Source organism: Bufo gargarizans, chromosome 2 (assembly GCF_014858855.1).
Source record: "Bufo gargarizans isolate SCDJY-AF-19 chromosome 2, ASM1485885v1, whole genome shotgun sequence".
Lineage (NCBI taxonomy): Eukaryota > Metazoa > Chordata > Amphibia > Anura > Bufonidae > Bufo > Bufo gargarizans.
Genome location: NC_058081.1, coordinates 246,973,191 through 246,993,512, shown reverse-complemented (window position 1 = coordinate 246,993,512; position 20,322 = coordinate 246,973,191). Strand labels below are relative to the sequence as shown.

The following is a 20,322-nucleotide window of genomic DNA, read 5'->3' as shown; positions in this document are numbered from 1 at the left end:
CCTGGTCATGCAGGTTGTGCTCAGGTTCAGAACGTTAATGCCTCGCTTAAGGCTCTGATGGCACAGCGTGCAAACCACTCGGGTCTTGTCGTCAGCACATTGTTTGAAGAAGTGCCATGCCAGGGAACTCCTTGAAGCTGCCTTTGGGGTGCTCGGTCCCAGATGGCGGCGGGCAGTAGCAGGCGGAGTCTCTTGGCGGCGGGTGTTCTGCTTTTGCCCACTGCTCCCTCTTTTGCTACGCTGTTGGCTCGGTCTCACCACTGCCTCTTCCTCCGAACTGTGAAAGTCAGTGGCACGACCTTCATTCCATGTGGGGTCTAGGACCTCATCATCCCCTGCATCGTCTTCCACCCAGTCTTGATCCCTGACCTCCTGTTCAGTCTGCACACTGCAGAAAGACGCAGCAGTTGGCACCTGTGTTTCGTCATCATCAGAGACATGCTGAGGTGGTATTCCCATGTCCTCATCATCAGGAAACATAAGTGGTTGTGCGTCAGTGCATTCTATATCTTTCACCGCTGGGGAAGGGCTAGGTGGATGCCCTTGGGAAACCCTGCCAGCGGAGTCTTCAAACAGCATAAGAGACTGCTGCATAACTTGAGGCTGAGACAGTTTCCCTGGTATGCATGGGGGTGATGTGACAGACTGATGGGGTTGGTTTTCAGGCGCCATCTGTGCGCTTTCTGCAGAAGACTGGGTGGGAGATAATGTGAACGTGCTGGATCCACTGTCGGCCACCCAATTGACTAATGCCTGTACCTGCTCAGGCCTTACCATCCTTAGAACGGCATTGGGCCCCACCATATATCGCTGTAAATTCTGGCGGCTACTGGGACCTGAGGTAGTTGGTACACTAGGACGTGTGGATGTGGCAGAACGGCCACGTCCTCTCCCAGCACCAGAGGGTCCACTAACACCACCACGACCATGTCCACGTCCGCGTCCCTTACTAGATGTTTTTCTCATTGTTATGGTTCACCACAACAACAAAAATATTATTTGGCCCAATGTATTGTATTCAAATTCAGCGGGATATAAATTTGAGGCCTAGTATTTAGGCGCTGGGGGACCGGTATGGATTTACTAACAGAATTAGACTTGGAAATGCACAGTAGCGTGTGTGTGAAGTTATTCTGAATGACCCTATGTGCACCTTGAATATTATATACCCTTTTAGGGATAGATTTCAAATAGCTCTGATATAGCAGAAACCACTAAATTATGAAATTGCTAAATTGGGAATTGTATTTCAACCCAGAACAAAAAATGTGCTTTGACGGACACTAAATAACTTTCCCAGCCACAACAGGACAGCGGTAACGAGAGATTTAGCGGGATATAAATTTGAGGCCTAGTATTTAGGCGCTGGGTGACCGGTATGGATTTAGTGACAGAATTAGACTTGGAAATGCACAGTAGCGTGTGTGTGAAGTTATTCTGAATGACCCTATGTGCACCTTGAATATTATATACCCTTTTAGGGATAGATTTCAAATAGCTCTGATATAGCAGGAACCACTAAATTATGAAATTGCTAAATTGGGAATTGTACTTCAACCCAGAACAAAAAATGTGCTTTGACGGACACTAAATAACTTTCCCAGCCACAACAGTACAGCGGTAACGAGAGATTTAGCGGATATAAATTTGAGGCCTAGTATTTAGGCGCTGGGTGACCGGTATGGATTTAGCGACAGAATTAGACTTGGAAATGCACAGTAGCGTGTGTGTGAAGTTATTCTGAATGACCCTATGTGCACCTTGAATATTATATACCCTTTTAGGGATAGATTTCAAATAGCTCTGATATAGCAGGAACCACTAAATTATGAAATTGCTAAATTGGGAATTGTACTTCAACCCAGAACAAAAAATGTGCTTTGACGGACACTAAATAACTTTCCCAGCCACAACAGGACAGCGGTAACGAGAGATTTAGCGGGATATAAATTTGAGGCCTAGTATTTAGGCGCTGGGTGACCGGTATGGATTTAGCGACAGAATTAGACTTGGAAATGCACAGTAGCGTGTGTGTGAAGTTATTCTGAATGACCCTATGTGCACCTTGAATATTATATACCCTTTTAGGGATAGATTTCAAATAGCTCTGATATAGCAGGAACCACTAAATTATGAAATTGCTAAATTGGGAATTGTACTTCAACCCAGAACAAAAAATGTGCTTTGACGGACACTAAATAACTTTCCCAGCCACAACAGGACAGCGGTAACGAGAGATTTAGCGGGATATAAATTTGAGGCCTAGTATTTAGGCGCTGGGTGACCGGTATGGATTTAGCGACAGAATTAGACTTGGAAATGCACAGTAGCGTGTGTGTGAAGTTATTCTGAATGACCCTATGTGCACCTTGAATATTATATACCCTTTTAGGGATAGATTTCAAATAGCTCTGATATAGCAGGAACCACTAAATTATGAAATTGCTAAATTGGGAATTGTACTTCAACCCAGAACAAAAAATGTGCTTTGACGGACACTAAATAACTTTCCCAGCCACAACAGGACAGCGGTAACGAGAGATTTAGCGGGATATAAATTTGAGGCCTAGTATTTAGGCGCTGGGTGACCGGTATGGATTTAGTGACAGAATTAGACTTGGAAATGCACAGTAGCGTGTGTGTGAAGTTATTCTGAATGACCCTATGTGCACCTTGAATATTATATACCCTTTTAGGGATAGATTTCAAATAGCTCTGATATAGCAGAAACCACTAAATTATGAAATTGCTAAATTGGGAATTGTATTTCAACCCAGAACAAAAAATGTGCTTTGACGGACACTAAATAACTTTCCCAGCCACAACAGGACAGCGGTAACGAGAGATTTAGCAGGATATAAATTTGAGGCCTAGTATTTAGGCGCTGGGTGACCGGTATGGATTTAGCGACAGAATTAGACTTGGAAATGCACAGTAGCGTGTGTGTGAAGTTATTCTGAATGACCCTATGTGCACCTTGAATATTATATACCCTTTTAGGGATAGATTTCAAATAGCTCTGATATAGCAGGAACCACTAAATTATGAAATTGCTAAATTGGGAATTGTACTTCAACCCAGAACAAAAAATGTGCTTTGACGGACACTAAATAACTTTCCCAGCCACAACAGGACAGCGGTAACGAGAGATTTAGCGGGATATAAATTTGAGGCCTAGTATTTAGGCGCTGGGTGACCGGTATGGATTTAGTGACAGAATTAGACTGGGATATGGCCAAAAAATAACCACACTATTGCTGGTTAAATGCACTTGGTGACGGGCGCAGCTTGCCCCTGATGTAGTATATGGCCAAAAAATGAACAGACTATTGCTGGTTAAATGCACTTGGTGTCACAGCTTGACGAACCACACTACTGAGGGTTAAATGCACTTGGTGACGGGCGCAGCTTGCCCCTGATGTAGTATATGGCCAAAAAATGAACAGACTATTGCTGGTTAAATGCACTTGGTGACGGGCGCAGCTTGCCCCTGATTTAGTATATGGCAAAAAAATGAACAGACTATTGCTGGTTAAATGCACTTGGTGTGATAGCTTGACCAACCACACTACTGAGGGTTAAATGCACTTGGTGACGGGCGCAGCTTGCCCCTGATGTAGTATATGGCCAAAAAATGAACAGACTATTGCTGGTTAAATGCACTTGGTGACGGGCGCAGCTTGCCCCTGATTTAGTATATGGCCAAAAAATGAACAGACTATTGCTGGTTAAATGCACTTGGTGTGATAGCTTGACCAACCACACTACTGAGGGTTAAATGCACTTGGTGACGGGCGCAGCTTGCCCCTGATGTAGTATATGGCCAAAAAATGAACAGACTATTGCTGGTTAAATGCACTTGGTGACGGGCGCAGCTTGCCCCTGATTTAGTATATGGCCAAAAAATGAACAGACTATTGCTGGTTAAATGCACTTGGTGTGATAGCTTGACCAACCACACTACTGAGGGTTAAATGCACTTGGTGACGGGCGCAGCTTGCCCCTGATGTAGTATATGGCCAAAAAATGAACAGACTATTGCTGGTTAAATGCACTTGGTGTCACAGCTTGACGAACCACACTACTGAGGGTTAAATGCACTTGGTGACGGGCGCAGCTTGCCCCTTATGTAGTATTTGGCCAAAAAATAAACAGACTATTGCTGGTTAAATGCACTTGGTGTGACAGCTTCACCCTGATGTAGGCTTTAGCCAAAAAACAACCACACCATTGAGGGTTAAATGCACTTGGTGACAGGCGCAGCTTGCCCCTGATTTAGTATATGGCCAAAAAATGAACAGACTATTGCTGGTTAAATGCACTTGGTGTGACAACTTCACCCTGATGTAGGCTTTAGCCAAAAAACAACCACACCATTGAGGGTTAAATGCACTTGGTCGCAGCTTGGATGCACTTGGTCGCAGCACCGCACAAGACACAAAATGGCCGCCGATCACCCCAGAAAAAAGTGACTGACAAACGGTCTGGGCAGCCTAAAAACAGTGAGTGAGCATTTGAATTTCAGCAGCTCAATGATGCACAGCTGCAGATCGATCGATTAATCAAGTGAAGTCCTTTGGAGGAGTTAATCTGCCTAATCTCGCCCTACTGTCGCATCCGCAACCTCTCCCTACGCTAATCAGAGTAGAGTGACGGGCGGCGCTATGTGACTCCAGCTTAAATAGAGGCTGGGTCACATGGTGCTCTGGCCAATCACAGCCATGCCAATAGTAGGCATGGCTGTGACGGCCTCTTGGGGCAAGTAGTATGACGCTTGTTGATTGGCTGCTTTGCAGCCTTTCAAAAAGCGCCAAGAAAGCGTCACAAAAGCGCCAAGAAAGCGACGAACACCGAACCCGAACCCGGACTTTTACGAAAATGTCCGGGTTCGGGTCCGTGTCACGGACACCCCAAAATTCGGTACGAACCCGAACTATACAGTTCGAGTTCGCTCATCCCTAATGCAGGTAAAATCAGGAATATCCACCATATGCTACTTTCTGTTTTACCATTATGCCAATAAATAAATAAAAAATGAACTCTTTACCAGAAAAATGTATTGTTTTTATCAGTTACAATGCTTCCAGCCATATGAGTAAGATGAAAGCCTTGACAGTCATTTCTAGATCCATTAGCTACCTGTATTGTCTAAGTTTCATATTACCACTTTGCACAATATTAATCATTACGGTATTTCATTATTTTTATTTTGTATACAGTATTTATATCAGTAGTAATACATCAAAGCAATGGGACTTTTTACCTTCAAGACATTTCGCTAGTCATCCAGAGTATATGTATACTGTATATATCTCATAATTTCTTTTATAGATGTTGTACATACAATGATTATCATGTTATCATGTCTTTATATTTCTTTTTTCAGTATATTTTTGATAGTATCCTTTTCAGCTGCAGTCATCCAATACACCTCTTCTTATCCACTGATTAAGTCATCTCAGTTTATTCTCACCACTGCCTCCTTTTTTCCCATCTGCATCGGATCAGTTAATCCCACCACACCAATCTTATTGCCAATTATTCGCTGCTATCTCTTTCATTCACACACAACAACTCATTCACTATTTGTTTTATATTATCCATAGTATTTATCCCATCATTTCTCTGTGCTTCATCATATCTGTTTTTCTTTCCATTATATTAATCCATCTCCTACATGCACATGCATGAGACTTACGCTCTGGCAGATACCTGCTGTTAGTAGCCTTCTGTGTGCATGTGCCATGCGGTCATCCACATCAGACCCCTATTGCCTGCCAACCTACAATACTTACCACCTCTCCAGCAGCTTTTGCTACATTGTTTCTTCACATTGCTATACTCAAAGCAACGCTGATAGTCATGTATCATTCCTCACTACATCCCACATATCCTCATTTATCTCCATTCCTCAGTGAACAGTTCTCTACCTCTCTGCCTTCCTCGACTACTGAATGAGCTGACTTTTTCCCACATTCGCATCTATGTATTTTATTTACTCATTTGGGTGTTTTTTTTATCTATTCTAGCTGTGTTTTAACCCAAAAGTCAATCAATTCCCTGCACGAAGGGCTGGCTCTAGTGCGGCTTTGGTGTAATTTTGTTATACTGTAGTTAGCTAGCCAGTTTGTGTCAAGTGTTTTATCTTCTGTGAATATAACGTGAATAAGGGGCCCCTGTGCCCTCACAATACAAACCGTTGGATCTACTCGAGTCTTTAGGTAGTCTTGTCTCCAGGTGATGCCATTCTTCTTGCAGCAACCGGAAAGACTTGCACAGCAAAAATTACTCTTCTGGGTTTAACTCTGACTGGACAAATAGCATTCTCTATGAGTAATTCCATGTGCAATAAGTTACCTCTGCACAGATACATGATAACTTTTTGATTGATTACATTTGCTAATAAAAAAAAATAAAAAAAATTAATTGCAGGCAGGGTAATTGGTTTCAGAAATTGTTGTGGTAAACTACATATGTGCTGACTGCTTTTTCATTGCCTTTTCTTCTATCCTCTAGTGTTGATCACGAATATTCGAATTGCGAATTTTAATTGCGAATATCGGCACTTTGAGAATTTGCGAATATTTAGAATATCGCTAAATATACTCGGAATTGCGAATATTCGATTTTTGGGAAAATACAAGTTCATGCAAATTTGTATGCAAAAATTTGTATGCAAATTTTCGCAATCAAGAAAATAATGCCTGGAGATCATGAATTCGCGAATTCGAATATTGCCCCTGTTGCTCATCACTAGTCAGCAATAATGCGGCTGTAAATGTTTACAGAAAGTTGCACTTCTGTGAGGATATGGCATGTCCTCTTTAAGTGTCTTGTGAAATACTTAGGACTCAACTGTATTTATAGCGCTTCTTCATGCCATTGCATCAATTAAATGAATTCACTTGCTACACAGTTATCAAATGTATAACCTATTTTAGATGGCACCGGAGACTTATTCACATTGGGTTGATTAAAGTGTGCTGAAAATATAATTTTAGAAATTTACATGTCCATCACAGATCTTATGTAGGATCATTTTAACATTTCAAACTTTTTTCTGTTTGTCTAGATGATATTTAGATCTTCATCACATTCCATGTGAACATAACAGGTCTGTGTTTTAATTGCAGTTGTTCCTCAAAGAAAGCAAAAAGAATTGCGCTATCTTTTATCCCTATTGTTTCATGGCTTCCTAACTACCGATTTAAGGAATGGATTCTCAGTGATATAATTTCTGGAGTTACTACAGGGCTTGTTGCTGTGCTGCAAGGTCAGTTCCCAAGCGTAACAAGAAATATCCACAAAAATGTCTTTACAAAGATATGCATAGAAATAATACTCATCATATGTGCTAGTCAACAGAGTATCATAATCATTCGTTGTTGCCAATTTAGTTCCCTAATTTTTTCCTGATTAGACTGAACATATGGATCTGTATATGTATTCACTTGAATATACAAGTTATTAGTAACTTATAACACTTTAGGACAGAATTGGGGTTTGGTTTTTGTGCAAGTTTTTCAATTTCAGCTCATCACCAAGCCATTTCTGAAGCAGCTCCTATGTTTAGCTGAAATGTTGCAATTGGTAGAAATATGGATTCATCAAGGAGATGCTGCTTCCATCTCCTTCCTGATGTTTGAATTTTTGAATTTTTGAAAATTGGGTCTTGCTATTACCAAGGTGCTACTGCACTCCACTTCTACAATTATGCGCAGGGTGACCTTTCAATATATATATGGATGAGATACAAGTACAGGAAGCAGGTATATAAAGTATAGTATAGTCCGAGCACTCACATACGGCTATATGGAACGAAAATAATTAATAAAAACATTTAATAACAACATTTAATAAACATCAGAATGCAATACAATAAAAAATAAAAACAAAACTAAAAATAAAAACCCGGATAATGAAACTCCAGTTGGAAATGTACTCTATATAAAGTGCTTATGCTTGGGAGCATATTTCCTAAGAGAATAAACGTCCTGGGAACGATGACTAAAGTTAATAAAACTTCAAATGGACTGATGCATATGAAACACCATAAATGTGCACAGATAGATACTGAAAAAACCTGCCAGTCAAAAGGATTCACAGCAATAGTTAAATTCAAACAAAGTTCGGTAAATGTGGTGCGGTACTGATAACCCACACGCCGAGGCGTCCCACAGCTGTGCGAGACGAACACCACTTGTTACCTGTCTCAAGGTCAATAAATAGATTCTAGGAAGTATTTGGGCCTAGCCATTAGCGCAACCCAGAAAAGAAAGTAAAATCGTATGAGAATCATATAAGACATGTAAACCTATGAACAAACAGGACGAGCTCAAGAGGAAATGGAGATGGTATCTTGGTCTCCTGTTGAATTGTCCCAGTGTCATCATAGGTGACTTGTTGTGCTCCTGGTAATAGTTGTGTACTACAGGGGGTGTGTATTGGGGATCCCTGTGTTCCCATTCCAGTAAATCCTGTTTGTTCCTCAAATTGTATGTGTGTCTCGTTGGGGAAGGTTAAATTAAAGGGTTTTAATTATTATTATTTTTTTTTTGTTTCGCACCTACAAATGTCAGTGGCTCTCCCATATCTTTGTTTTTTTCATTTTCATCTCCATTATCTCTTGCTCAAGTTTGTCCAAACTTTTGCAAAGACGTTCCTGCCATATCCTAAATTCGTCATTTTTTTTAAGTTTTTCAACTAAGTTTTTGATATTATCAATCCTAATATTAGTTTGCTCCCGAATCTGTCTTCTCAGGAAGTTACAGGAAGTGATGAGAGTATCACCTTCATACAGACAACTTGTAATAGCTGATTTAGCAATGTCCAAAAAGTAAACCATTTAATGTAAAATTTCAGTTCTGCTACATTTTCATTATAAGCTCACTTAGATTTTCTTAAAAAAAAAAAGAAGGATAGGCTATCAATGTGTGTTAGGGGACAATCTAACCCTGATCCCCCCACTAATCAGCAAAACGGGCAGCACTCCAGAGAGCTACACTACCAGGTACAACCAAATGTGGTGGAGTGCTTCTACAGACCCTCCATGTCACGGCACTTACTGGAGTACTGCAGCTCCTCCTTACCCTTGATAGGTAAGAGGGCATGGGTCAAACCCCCTCTGGTAATGTATTGATGGACTATCCTAAAGACCATTTTACATGGGCCAAGAACCTGGACAGTTATTGAGGACAAATGTTCATACAAATACTCATTCCCAATAACTGTCTTGTCTAAAGGTGCTGCTGATCACCTGATGAACGAGTAAAACATTTGTTCATCGAGTGATCACATCTTTTATGTGCCACCTAAAATCATTGCTCGTGGGTAGCAACATCGTCCTGGTTAAACCAGGATCTACTACTGCACAGAAACAATGAATCTGCATAGGATGAACAATCAGAGCAGCAAGTGTTCATCCTCAAACAAATGGGATGATTGCTGCAGATAAATGCAGCAATGGCAACAATCGGGAACAAATAGTTAATTTCTGATCATCGCCTGTGCACCGGTCAATGTAAAGGAACCCTATTGAAAATGTTTTCTTTTCATTTGAAGTGCTCTATTCACTTGTATGCTTTGTGCAATGAGAAAATGTTTTGCTTGAAAAATTATTGTATATTTCAGGTCTGGCTTATGCTCTCCTGGCCAATGTGTCTCCTGGCTATGGGTTATATACTTCCTTCTTCCCAGTTGTGGTCTATTTTTTCTTGGGGACTTCCAAACATATTTCAGCTGGTAAGTTGTAGATTTGAAGTAACTTTAATAAAACATTCTAGAGGCTTAGGAATTGTTAGGATTTTTTTTTTAATATACTAATATCTTTTGTAGGTCCTTTCCCTGTTGTAAGCCTAATGGTGGGCTCAGTGGTAGCTAATCTTGTTCCTGATACTGCAAGTAGTGGAAATTCTACTGTTACTAATTCTACTAATGAAGATTTGATAAATGATCAACGTATAATTGTGGCAGCATCCCTGACTTTTTTAGTTGGAATTATTCAGGTCTGTTTAACTCATATAAATTATTTTAGAAAGTCATTTTATACATGTGTTTATCCATGCGCATAGCATTGTGGTACCATGAAGATGCCCCTTTGCACATGGATATATATGAATCATCCAGTAACTGTGTCAGATCCGAAATTTCAAAAATCTGATTTATTTGCAAAATGTAATGTAACAATTGGGATATTTGTATTTATCGAAGTCCATTGAAATGCTATTAACATTTTTTTTTTCTAGTTGGCTTTGGGACTTCTTCGAGTTGGATTTATTGTTATCTATTTATCAGAGCCCTTGATAAATGGCTTCACAACTGCTGCTGCCATTGAAGTTGTTATATCACAACTGAAATACATTTTTGGTCTTAAAGTCAGTTCCTATAGTGGGCCACTTTCAAATTTTTATGTAAGTTGCTTATGTAGTGCTCTTCTATTATCAGTTTGTTTGTAAGGAACATGGAAAACTCATTTTTAAGGATTAATCTTATCTGTTTATGGTGATCATCTGTGGTGATCATTTGATTTCTGATGTGTTCAGCATCTAAAATCTTCCACAATGATGTGATTAGATATAGACAGCTGTACGGTTCTCGTGCAATCACCCCAGCAGAATAAGGGTTTATGCACACGACCGTTGTTGTTTTGCGGTCTGTAAATTGTGGATCTGCAAAACACAAATGCTGGCTGTGTGCATTTCGTATTTTGAGAAACGGAACAGCCGGCCCCTAATAAAACAGTCCTATCCTTGTCTATAATGTGGACAATAATAGGACATGTTCTATTCTTTTGCGGAATGGCCATACAGACATGTAATGCACACGGCCCCATTTAAGTAAATGGTTCCGCATATGTGCCACAAAAAAAACAGAACGGACGCGGAAAAAAAATATATTTGTGTGCATATGCTCTAAATCTGGTATTGTATGCCTATTGGAATGAATGGGAAACCATGTAATATATGGTCATGCTGAGTGGGTTCCACTCTTTGCAGTGTAGTAATGAGTTACAAAGTGGGAAAAACTCTTTAAGTAATGCACCTTCTTCACTCACAGCTACATAGTAAAATAGCACATTCATAAGAATTAACACTAGGATGTCTACTATTTTTCTATAAAAACAGGTTGACATTTTGACTTGTACTGAGCTATAATATTACATACAGTCAGGTCCATAAATATTGGGACATCAACACAATTCTAACATTTTTGGCTCCATACACCACCACAATGGATTTGAAATAAAACGAACAAGATCTGCTTTAACTGCAGACTGTCAGCTTTAATTTGAGGGTATTTACATCCAAATCAGGTAAACGGTGCAGAAATTACAACAGTTTGCATATGGGCCTCCCACTTGTTAAGGGACCAAATGTAATCGGACAGAATAATAATCATAAATCAAACTTTCACTTTTTAATACTTGGTTGCAAATCCTTTGCAGTCAATTACAGCCTGAAGTCTGGAACGCACAGACATCACCAGATGCTGGGTTTCATCCCTGGTGATGCTCTGCCAGGCCTCTACTGCAACTGTCTTCAGTTCCTGCTTGTTCTTGGGACATTTTCCCTTCAGTTTTGTCTTCAGCAAGTGAAATGCATGCTCAATCGGATTCAGGTCAGGTGATTGACTTGGCCATTGCATAACATTCCACTTCTTTCCCTTAAAAAACTCTTTGGTTGCTTTTGCAGTATGCTTTGGGTCATTGTCCATCTGCACTGTGAAGCGCCGTCCAATGAGTTCTGAAGCATTTGGCTAAATATGAGCAGATAATATGGCCCGAAACACCTCAGAATTCATCCTGCTGCTTATGTCAGCAGTCACATCAATAAATACAAGAGAACCAGTTCCATTAGCAGCCATACATGCCCACGCCATGACACTACTACCACCACCATGCTTTACTGATGAGGTGGTATGCTTAGGATCATGAGCAGCTCCTTTAAACTCTAATCGTGGCCTTCCTGTTTTTGAGGCTCACCAATAGTTTACATCTTGTGGTGATCCCTCTGTATTCACTCTGGTGAAGTTTTCTCTTGATTGTTGACTTTGACACACATACACCTACTGTCATGGTCTTACCTTCTTGCTGTTCTCCTTCGTTTGACATGTGCTGGCGGCCATCTTGGTTTCTGGGTTTCTTGTAGCCTCCCACCCTGCGGCTTCTCCTTCCCACTGGGAGGAGCTGGATGCCTAGCTCATATATATAGGAGGTCTGTGGCTTCAGTTCCTTGCTTGGTCCTCCTGTGTTCACATGCTTCTAAGACTGCTGCTGCTTCTGGTTCCTGATCCTGGCTTCGTCTGACTACCCTGCTGGTTCCTGATCCAGGCTTCGTCTGACTACCCTGCTGGTTCCTGATCCAGGCTTCGTCTGACTACCCTTCTGGTTCCTGACCTCTGGCTTCGCAAGACCCTGCTTCGGTTTAGCCATCCGTTTGGACTTTTGCCACAGCTTGATTTTCAATAAAGCCTTCTTATTTCCACTTATCTCTTGTTGTACGTCTGGTTCATGGTTCCATGACATTAGGACCAAGCCATGAATTCTGACGGTACAGGGCCATCCTCGCTACCTACGCTGGTTGCCAGACTTGATCAGCAGGATCACCTGTTGGGTCGGTTCGCTGTGGCGTTGCAAACCCTGCTTGAACGCACGGCTCATTTAGCTTCCGTTGCCGATGGGTCGGTTGTCGCTCCTGGGCCCGCTCCTACTGCCGCTCCGGTTGTTGCGCCAGAGTCTACCCCGACACCTGTTGCTGCGCCTGCGGTGTTTCGGGGTATGACCGGTTCTGCCCCCCTTCCACAGCGCTTTGGGGGAGAGCCAACTCAGTGCCGAGGTTTCCTTAACCAGGTGGGCATTTATTTCGAGTTGCTGCCACATGCCTTTCCTACTGAGAGATCAAAGGTGGGCTTCTTGATCTCGCTGCTCTCGGACAAGGCCTTGGCCTGGGCCAGCCCTTTATGGGAGAACAACAATCCGGTGGTTGCCGAGTTTTCCGGTTTTGTTGCTTCTCTTCGGAAGGTATTCGATGTGCCGGCTCGTGCTGCCTCTGCTGCGAAGCTCCTTATGTCCATCAGACAGGGTTCACGATCCGTAGCTGAATACGCCATTGAGTTTCGTACCCTGGCAGCAGAGGTGGGCTGGAATAATGAGGCTCTGGTCGCTGCTTTCTCTCATGGTCTCTCGGATGCCTTGAAGGATGAGGTTGCAGCTAAGGACCTACCAGTGGAGCTCGAGTCCCTTATTTCTTTCCTGATTTTGATTGACACCAGACTCAGGGAGAGACCTTCCTTTAAGGAGAGCCTGCGGAGGTCTTCTAACAGATTGGCGCCTACGTTTGCTGTCCCACCCGTGCCTCCCTCTCCTCCCACGCCTCCTGGGGATGACTTGTCTGGGGGTGAACCCATGCAGCTGGGGTTTGCTCGCCTGTCCGAGGGGGAGAGGGTACTCCGGAGACGCGAGGGCCGATGCATGTACTGTGGTCTCGGTGGGCATTTTCGGTTGGCATGCCCGAATCGTCCGGGAAACGCTCGCACCTGAGATCCTGTCGGGGGCAGATCTTGGGTGGAGTCTCCTCGTCCCCGGTTTCCCGTGTTGACAAACCACTGATTACTGTTGTCCTCTCCTGGGTCGGGGGCTCGGTGACGACCCAGGCGTTGGTGGACTCTGGTGCTGGTGGTTTGTTCATTGATAGTGTGTTCGCTGCCGCCAATTCCATTCCTCTGCAGCCTCGAGGTTCCCCACTGGCTCTTGAGGCGATAGACGGCAGACCCCTTCTGCCGCCACACGTGACTCAGGAGACCCTTCCAGTGGGGATGGCCATTGGTGCCGTTCACAGAGAGTCGGTCTGTCTCCAGGTTATTTCGTCTCCACACTACTCGGTGGTCTTGGGGTACCCCTGGCTCCAGAAGCATAATCCGACTTTCGATTGGAGATCGGCCGAGATCCTCTCGTGGTCACAGCAGTGTGGGGCTAGTTGCATTCATGGGCCTGTCAAGTTGCTGTGTACTCCCTCGGACTCCCTGTTGCCTCCTGAATACGAGGAGTACCGGGATGTATTCGATAAGGTGCGTGCGGTTGCCCTACCTCCGCACCGCCCATACGATTGTGCCATAGAGTTACAATCAGGTGCCGTTCCTCCTCGTGGCAAAGTCTATCCACTGTCGGTAGCGGAGAATGAGGCCATGGAGGAGTACGTGAGGGAGGCGCTTTCACGCGGACACATTCGCAAATCCTCGTCCCCGGCAGGGGCTGGATTTTTCTTTGTGAAAAAGAAGGGCGGTGAGTTGAGGCCTTGCATCGATTACAGGGGTCTCAATCGCATCACGATCAAGAACGCTTACCCGATACCCTTGATTTCCGAGCTGTTCGATCGCCTCAAATGGGCCACGGTCTTTACCAAACTCGACCTGAGGGCGGCATATAACCTGGTAAGGATCAGGGCGGGCGATGAGTGGAAGACCGCGTTTAACACCAGGACCGGTCATTATGAATCCTTGGTTATGCCCTTTGGGTTGTGCAATGCGCCCGCAGTCTTCCAGGAATTCATCAACGATGTTTTCCGTGACCTGTTGCAGCAGTGTGTGGTGGTCTATTTGGATGACATCTTGGTATATTCTGAATCCATGGAGGCCCACATTCTGGATGTCAGACGAGTGTTGCAACGGTTACGAGAGAACAAGCTGTTCGGTAAGCTTGAGAAATGCGAATTTCACCGATCCCAGGTAACCTTCTTAGGTTACATCATTTCCGCTGAGGGGTTCTCCATGGATCCTGAGAAGGTTTCGGCTGTCTTACAGTGGCCCCAGCCCAGTGGTCTTCGTGCCCTGCAGCGCTTTTTGGGCTTCGCCAATTATTATCGGAAGTTCATCAGGGACTTTTCCATGCTAGCCAAGCCTCTCACGGATCTGACCAGGAAGGGCAGTAATCCCCAGGTCTGGCCGCTCGAGGCCATCCGAGCTTTTGAGGCTCTAAAGTCCGCCTTTGTGTCGGCTCCGATTCTGTCGCATCCCAACCCTGGGTTGCCTTTTGTCCTCGAGGTGGACGCGTCTGAGACGGGAGTAGGCGCCCTTCTGTCTCAGCGTAGAACACCAGAGGGTCCTCTGCTTCCTTGTGGGTTTTACTCCCGGAAACTGTCTTCCGCGGAGTGCAACTATCAGATTGGTGACAGGGAGTTATTGGCCATCGTGCAGGCCCTTAAAGAATGGAGGCACTTGCTCGAGGGCTCGGTGGTTCCGGTTCTCATCCTGACGGACCACAAGAATCTGACCTACCTCTCTGAGGCCAAGAGATTGACACCACGTCAGGCCAGATGGGCTCTGTTCTTGTCACGTTTTAATTACGTGGTCTCCTACCTACCCGGTTCCAAGAACATCAGAGTGGATGCCTTATCACGGCAGTACTCCGAGCTGTCCGGGGAGGAGTCGATTCCGACTTCGGTCATACCTCCGAATCAGATCCTGGCCGCTATTCGCACCAGCCTGACCTCTCCCCTGGGTGAGCAGATTTTGGCGGCTCAATCTGGTGCTCCCTCTGGGAGACCCAACGGCAGATGTTTTGTGCCTGAGGAGTTGCGCACTCGGTTGTTGCGAACCTACCATAACTCCAAGGCCGCGGGGCATCCTGGAAAGAATCAGCTGTCCTGGGCTGTTTCACGTCTGTTCTGGTGGCCTTCTCTACGCTCCGACATCGCCGCATATGTAGCGGCATGCTCCGTTTGTGCCCAGAGTAAGTCCCCTCGGCACCTTCCGTTGGGCCTTTTGCAACCCATAGCCACCGGGGAGCGTCCATGGTCACACCTGGGGATGGATTTCATTGTGGACCTCCCTGCATCCCGAGGCCATACGGTCATTCTCATGATTGTGGATCGGTTTTCCAAAATGTGCCACTGTGTTCCTCTCAAGAAGTTACCCTCTGCACAAGAGTTGGCCTCGATTTTTGCCAGGGAGGTCTTCCGGTTGCACGGTTTGCCCAAGGAGATTGTGTCGGATCAGGGGAGTCAGTTTGTGTCCAGGTTCTGGCGCGCCTTTTGCTCCCAGTTGGGGATTCATCTCTCTTTCTCCTCGGCCTACCACCCTCAGTCCAATGGGGCCGCAGAACGATCCAATCAGGCCTTGGAGCAATTCCTTCGTTGCTATGTCTCCGATCACCAAGACAATTGGGTTGACCTCCTGCCTTGGGCTGAGTTTGCCAGGAACACGGCGGTGAACTCTTCCTCTGGGACGTCTCCCTTCATGGCCAATTATGGGTTCCAACCTGCCGTGTTACCGGAGGTATTCTCTCCCCAGGATATTCCGGCTGTGGAGGATCACCTTTCCGTCCTACGTGCTTCTTGGGTACAGATCCAGAGGTCCCTTGAGGTCTCTGCGCAGCGCCAGAGACTCCAGGCTGATCGCAGACGAGCGCCCGCTCCTTCCTACCAGGTCGGAGACCGCGTTTTGTTGGTCCCTTCCGAGTGCTTCGCAGGGTAAACCCGGTAGCCTATGCCCTTGCGCTTCCTCCTGGCATGCGGATCTCCAACGTGTTTCATGTCTCCCTGTTGAAGCCACTGGTGTGTAATCGTTTCACTTCCTCGGTTCCTCGGCCTCGTCCGGTCCAAGTGGGCAATCGTGAGGAGTATGAGGTGAGCAATATCCTGGACTCACGCCTGGTCCGCGGTCGGGTGCAGTTTTTGGTCCATTGGCGTGGTTATGGTCCAGAGGAGCGTTCCTGGGTTCCCTCCGCAGATGTCCATGCTCCTGCCTTGCTCCGAGCCTTCCACGAACGCTTCCCTCAGAAACCGTTCTTTACTCCGCGGAGGAGGGGCCCTTGAGGGGGAGGTACTGTCATGGTCTTACCTTCTTGCTGTTCTCCTTCGTTTGACATGTGCTGGCGGCCATCTTGGTTTCTGGGTTTCTTGTAGCCTCCCACCCTGCGGCTTCTCCTTCCCACTGGGAGGAGCTGGATGCCTAGCTCATATATATAGGAGGTCTGTGGCTTCAGTTCCTTGCTTGGTCCTCCTGTGTTCACATGCTTCTAAGACTGCTGCTGCTTCTGGTTCCTGATCCTGGCTTCGTCTGACTACCCTGCTGGTTCCTGATCCAGGCTTCGTCTGACTACCCTGCTGGTTCCTGATCCAGGCTTCGTCTGACTACCCTTCTGGTTCCTGACCTCTGGCTTCGCAAGACCCTGCTTCGGTTTAGCCATCCGTTTGGACTTTTGCCACAGCTTGATTTTCAATAAAGCCTTCTTATTTCCACTTATCTCTTGTTGTACGTCTGGTTCATGGTTCCATGACACCTACCTCCTGGAGAGTGTTCTTGATCTGGCCAACTGTTGTGAAGTGTGTTTTCTTCACCAGGGAAAGAATTCTTCGGTCATCCACCACAGTTGTTTTCCGTGGTATTCCAGGTCTTTTGGTGTTGCTGAGCTCACCAGTGCGTTCCTTCTTTTTAAGAATGTTCCAAACTGTTGTTTTGGCCATGCCTAATGTTCTTGCTATCTCTCTGATGGGGTTGTTTTGTTTTTTCAGCCTAATGATGGCTTGCTTCACTGATAGTGACAGCTCTTTGGATCTCATCTTGAGAGTTGACAGCAACAGATTCCAAATTCAAACAGCACACTTGAAATGAACTCTGGACCTTTTATCTGCTCATTGTAATTGGGATAATGAGGGAATAACACACACCTGGCCATGGAACATTTGAGAAGCCAATTGTCCCATTACTTTTGATTCCTTAACAAGTAGGAGGCACATATGCAAACTGTTGTAATTCCTACACCATTCACCTGATTTGGACGTAAATACACTCAAATTAAAGCTGACAGTCTGCAGTTAAAGCACATCTTGTTTGTTTAATTTCAAATCCATTGTGGTGGTGTATAGAGCCAAAAATGTTACAATTGCGTTGATGTCCCAATATTTATGGACCTGACTGTATATGGGGCTTTGCTGTATCTTATTATAACTCTGATTTCATATGACAGAATCAGATCCCATATTGCAGAGCTATTCTCCCCTAAACGCATTGTATATAGGGGCAATTATTCCCTGTAATATAGTGCCATACAGGGTCACCATACAGAGTACTCTGAGTACCTAGAAAGAAGCGACTGAGACAGTTGTGCCATATACATAAGACCTTACATGATTCTTCATACTTCATGTGGTGTAATTTAATGGAGTTATCAGGGCTACGGATATTGACCTATCTTTAGGATATCAGTATCAGATCGGTAGGGTTCCAACACCTGGCACAACCATGATCAACTGTTTCCGGCAGCCGTAGTGCCAGATACTATACAGTGTGCAGAGCTGGAAGCAGATGGCTCCGTACACTGGGGAGTGGCCTGCCCGCGTACTGCAGCTCAGCTCCCATTCAAGTAAATCCTCATGGATCTGATATTGATGATGACCTACCCTGAGGATAGGTCATCAACATCTGTAGCCCAGACAACCTTTTTAACTATTGGCTTACAATTTACTATTCCATATTTGCTGTACTTGTTCTCATAGTTTAAAGCAAACCTAAAAAAAAACTATAAACATTTTACTGTGTTTTACTTTCGGGTTCTTTCCCTCTACCAGTTATTAAATGATTTCATATTTATTTAGGTACTGGAGAGTATATTTACTCAAATAACGAAAACCATTGTTGCTGATCTTATTATAGCAATTATTGTGATGATCTGTGTGTACATTGTGAAAGAACTTAACAACCGCTATAAGTCAAAGCTGCCAGTGCCGATTCCTATAGAAATCATAATGGTGAGTACTGTAACCATATAAAATGATTGACATAAAACACAGGAATATGCCTAACATCTCAAATGCAGTTTCAGTTTAAGTATGGCTTGGAGGCTTCCTTTGCATTTACCATAGTTTTTTGAGGCTTTTTAAATTGTAAAATGACCATAAATTCCATGTGTTTTAATACAAGTGTATTTGAAAACTCCTGAAAATGTTTAACTTGGAAAAAAAAAAAATCACTGACCCATGAAAATACCAGAAATGAAAAAAGAAACTGCAAAAATGCATTGTTAGTATTGTGTTATATATTTCAGCTTACATCTGGCTGAAGAAAAAATGCTGGGGCAAAAGCCGGGAAAAAAGCTACAAAAACACAGCATTTTTTCTAAAACATTATATTTGAATCCACCTTTACTGAATGGCTGGTAAACCCAGTCCTGCAGCTTTAATTACTTGTCAGTACAGAAATGTGTTAGTTTATGCACTGTAGTCTGGCTGTGTAGTCTGGACCGCCCCTTCACAGTCGTTAGAAGACAGAGAAAGGCTCAGACTAAGCAACCAGACTGTCATGCAACAACAAACTTTGACCACTGCTAAACAAAGCAAGCTCAAAAGTTAATAAAGTTATGTAATAAAGCTATACAATAAGTACATATAATTTTTTGTTTAATCTAAATACATTTTAAAGTTTTTTGGCTGCATAAAATATGAATGTTTGTAATTTCACCATGCATTATATTGAGTGTTTACGGCAGTAGGTCTCATATAAAAGCTCCTTTTCCTTTTTACTTGCAGACAATAATTGCTGCAGGAGTGTCCTACGCATTTAATTTCAAAGACAGATATAACGTAAATATTGTAGGACCTATACAAAGAGGGTAAGTATTTCATGTGTTAAAGAGGTTTTCCACCATAAGAACTTATCTCCTATCTTTAGGATAGGGGATAAGTATCTGATCAGGGGATTATGTTTATACTGCCTGGCCCTGTCAATCAAAGTACAGAGGGCACAGAAGTTGCAGAGAGATGAGAGTCTAGGAGTAACGGCAACATCGTTAATTTCATTTTCTCAGCAATGCGAGCACATATGAACATGAGACCAAAACAGATGTCTTCAGCTGCCAAGTGCAGATGTAACAGATCAGACTGTTTCATAGCTACAAATCTGCTGACAGATGCCCTTTAAGTATGACCTCAAAAAGTACCTTCAGTACAGAAGTTTCTGAGAGTTCCCAAGGACACTTTGGCCTACAAAATCCCTACCCTTTGGCATATGTAAACCTCTATAGCTACATGAAACCACAAATTCCAGCAGATTTCACCCTATGAATTTCAAAGCACTGTGGATTTTCTGGCGGCAAATCTGGATGAAAAAACTGCAACAATTCCAATGCGTGTAGACATAGAATTCTTAAGTGATTTAAAGTTAAAGGGGTTGTTAGGTTGGAAGCCTGGTAAAAATAAGTAAAAAAAGTTACATTACTTTTCTGCCTCCAGTGCCGCTGCTTTGTTCTCTTCCCCAGACTGCAGCCAGTGATGTATTGTCCTGTATACCACGGCAGCCAATCACTGGCCTCAACAATTGTGCGCCGTACAT

General features: G+C 43.9%; 1 protein-coding gene across 1 annotated transcript in view; it reads left to right on the top strand.

Moving 5' to 3' along the window:
• The window catches only part of LOC122925815 (chloride anion exchanger-like), a 92,560-nt gene that overhangs the window by 9,773 nt on the left and 62,465 nt on the right, over window positions 1-20,322 (top strand). The window contains exons 2-7 of the mRNA XM_044277171.1: window positions 7,134-7,273; window positions 9,631-9,741; window positions 9,835-10,004; window positions 10,245-10,409; window positions 18,591-18,743; window positions 19,521-19,603. Of these exons, the coding sequence (XP_044133106.1) occupies window positions 7,134-7,273; window positions 9,631-9,741; window positions 9,835-10,004; window positions 10,245-10,409; window positions 18,591-18,743; window positions 19,521-19,603 (822 nt within the window). The remainder of the gene's footprint in view (window positions 1-7,133; window positions 7,274-9,630; window positions 9,742-9,834; window positions 10,005-10,244; window positions 10,410-18,590; window positions 18,744-19,520; window positions 19,604-20,322) is intronic.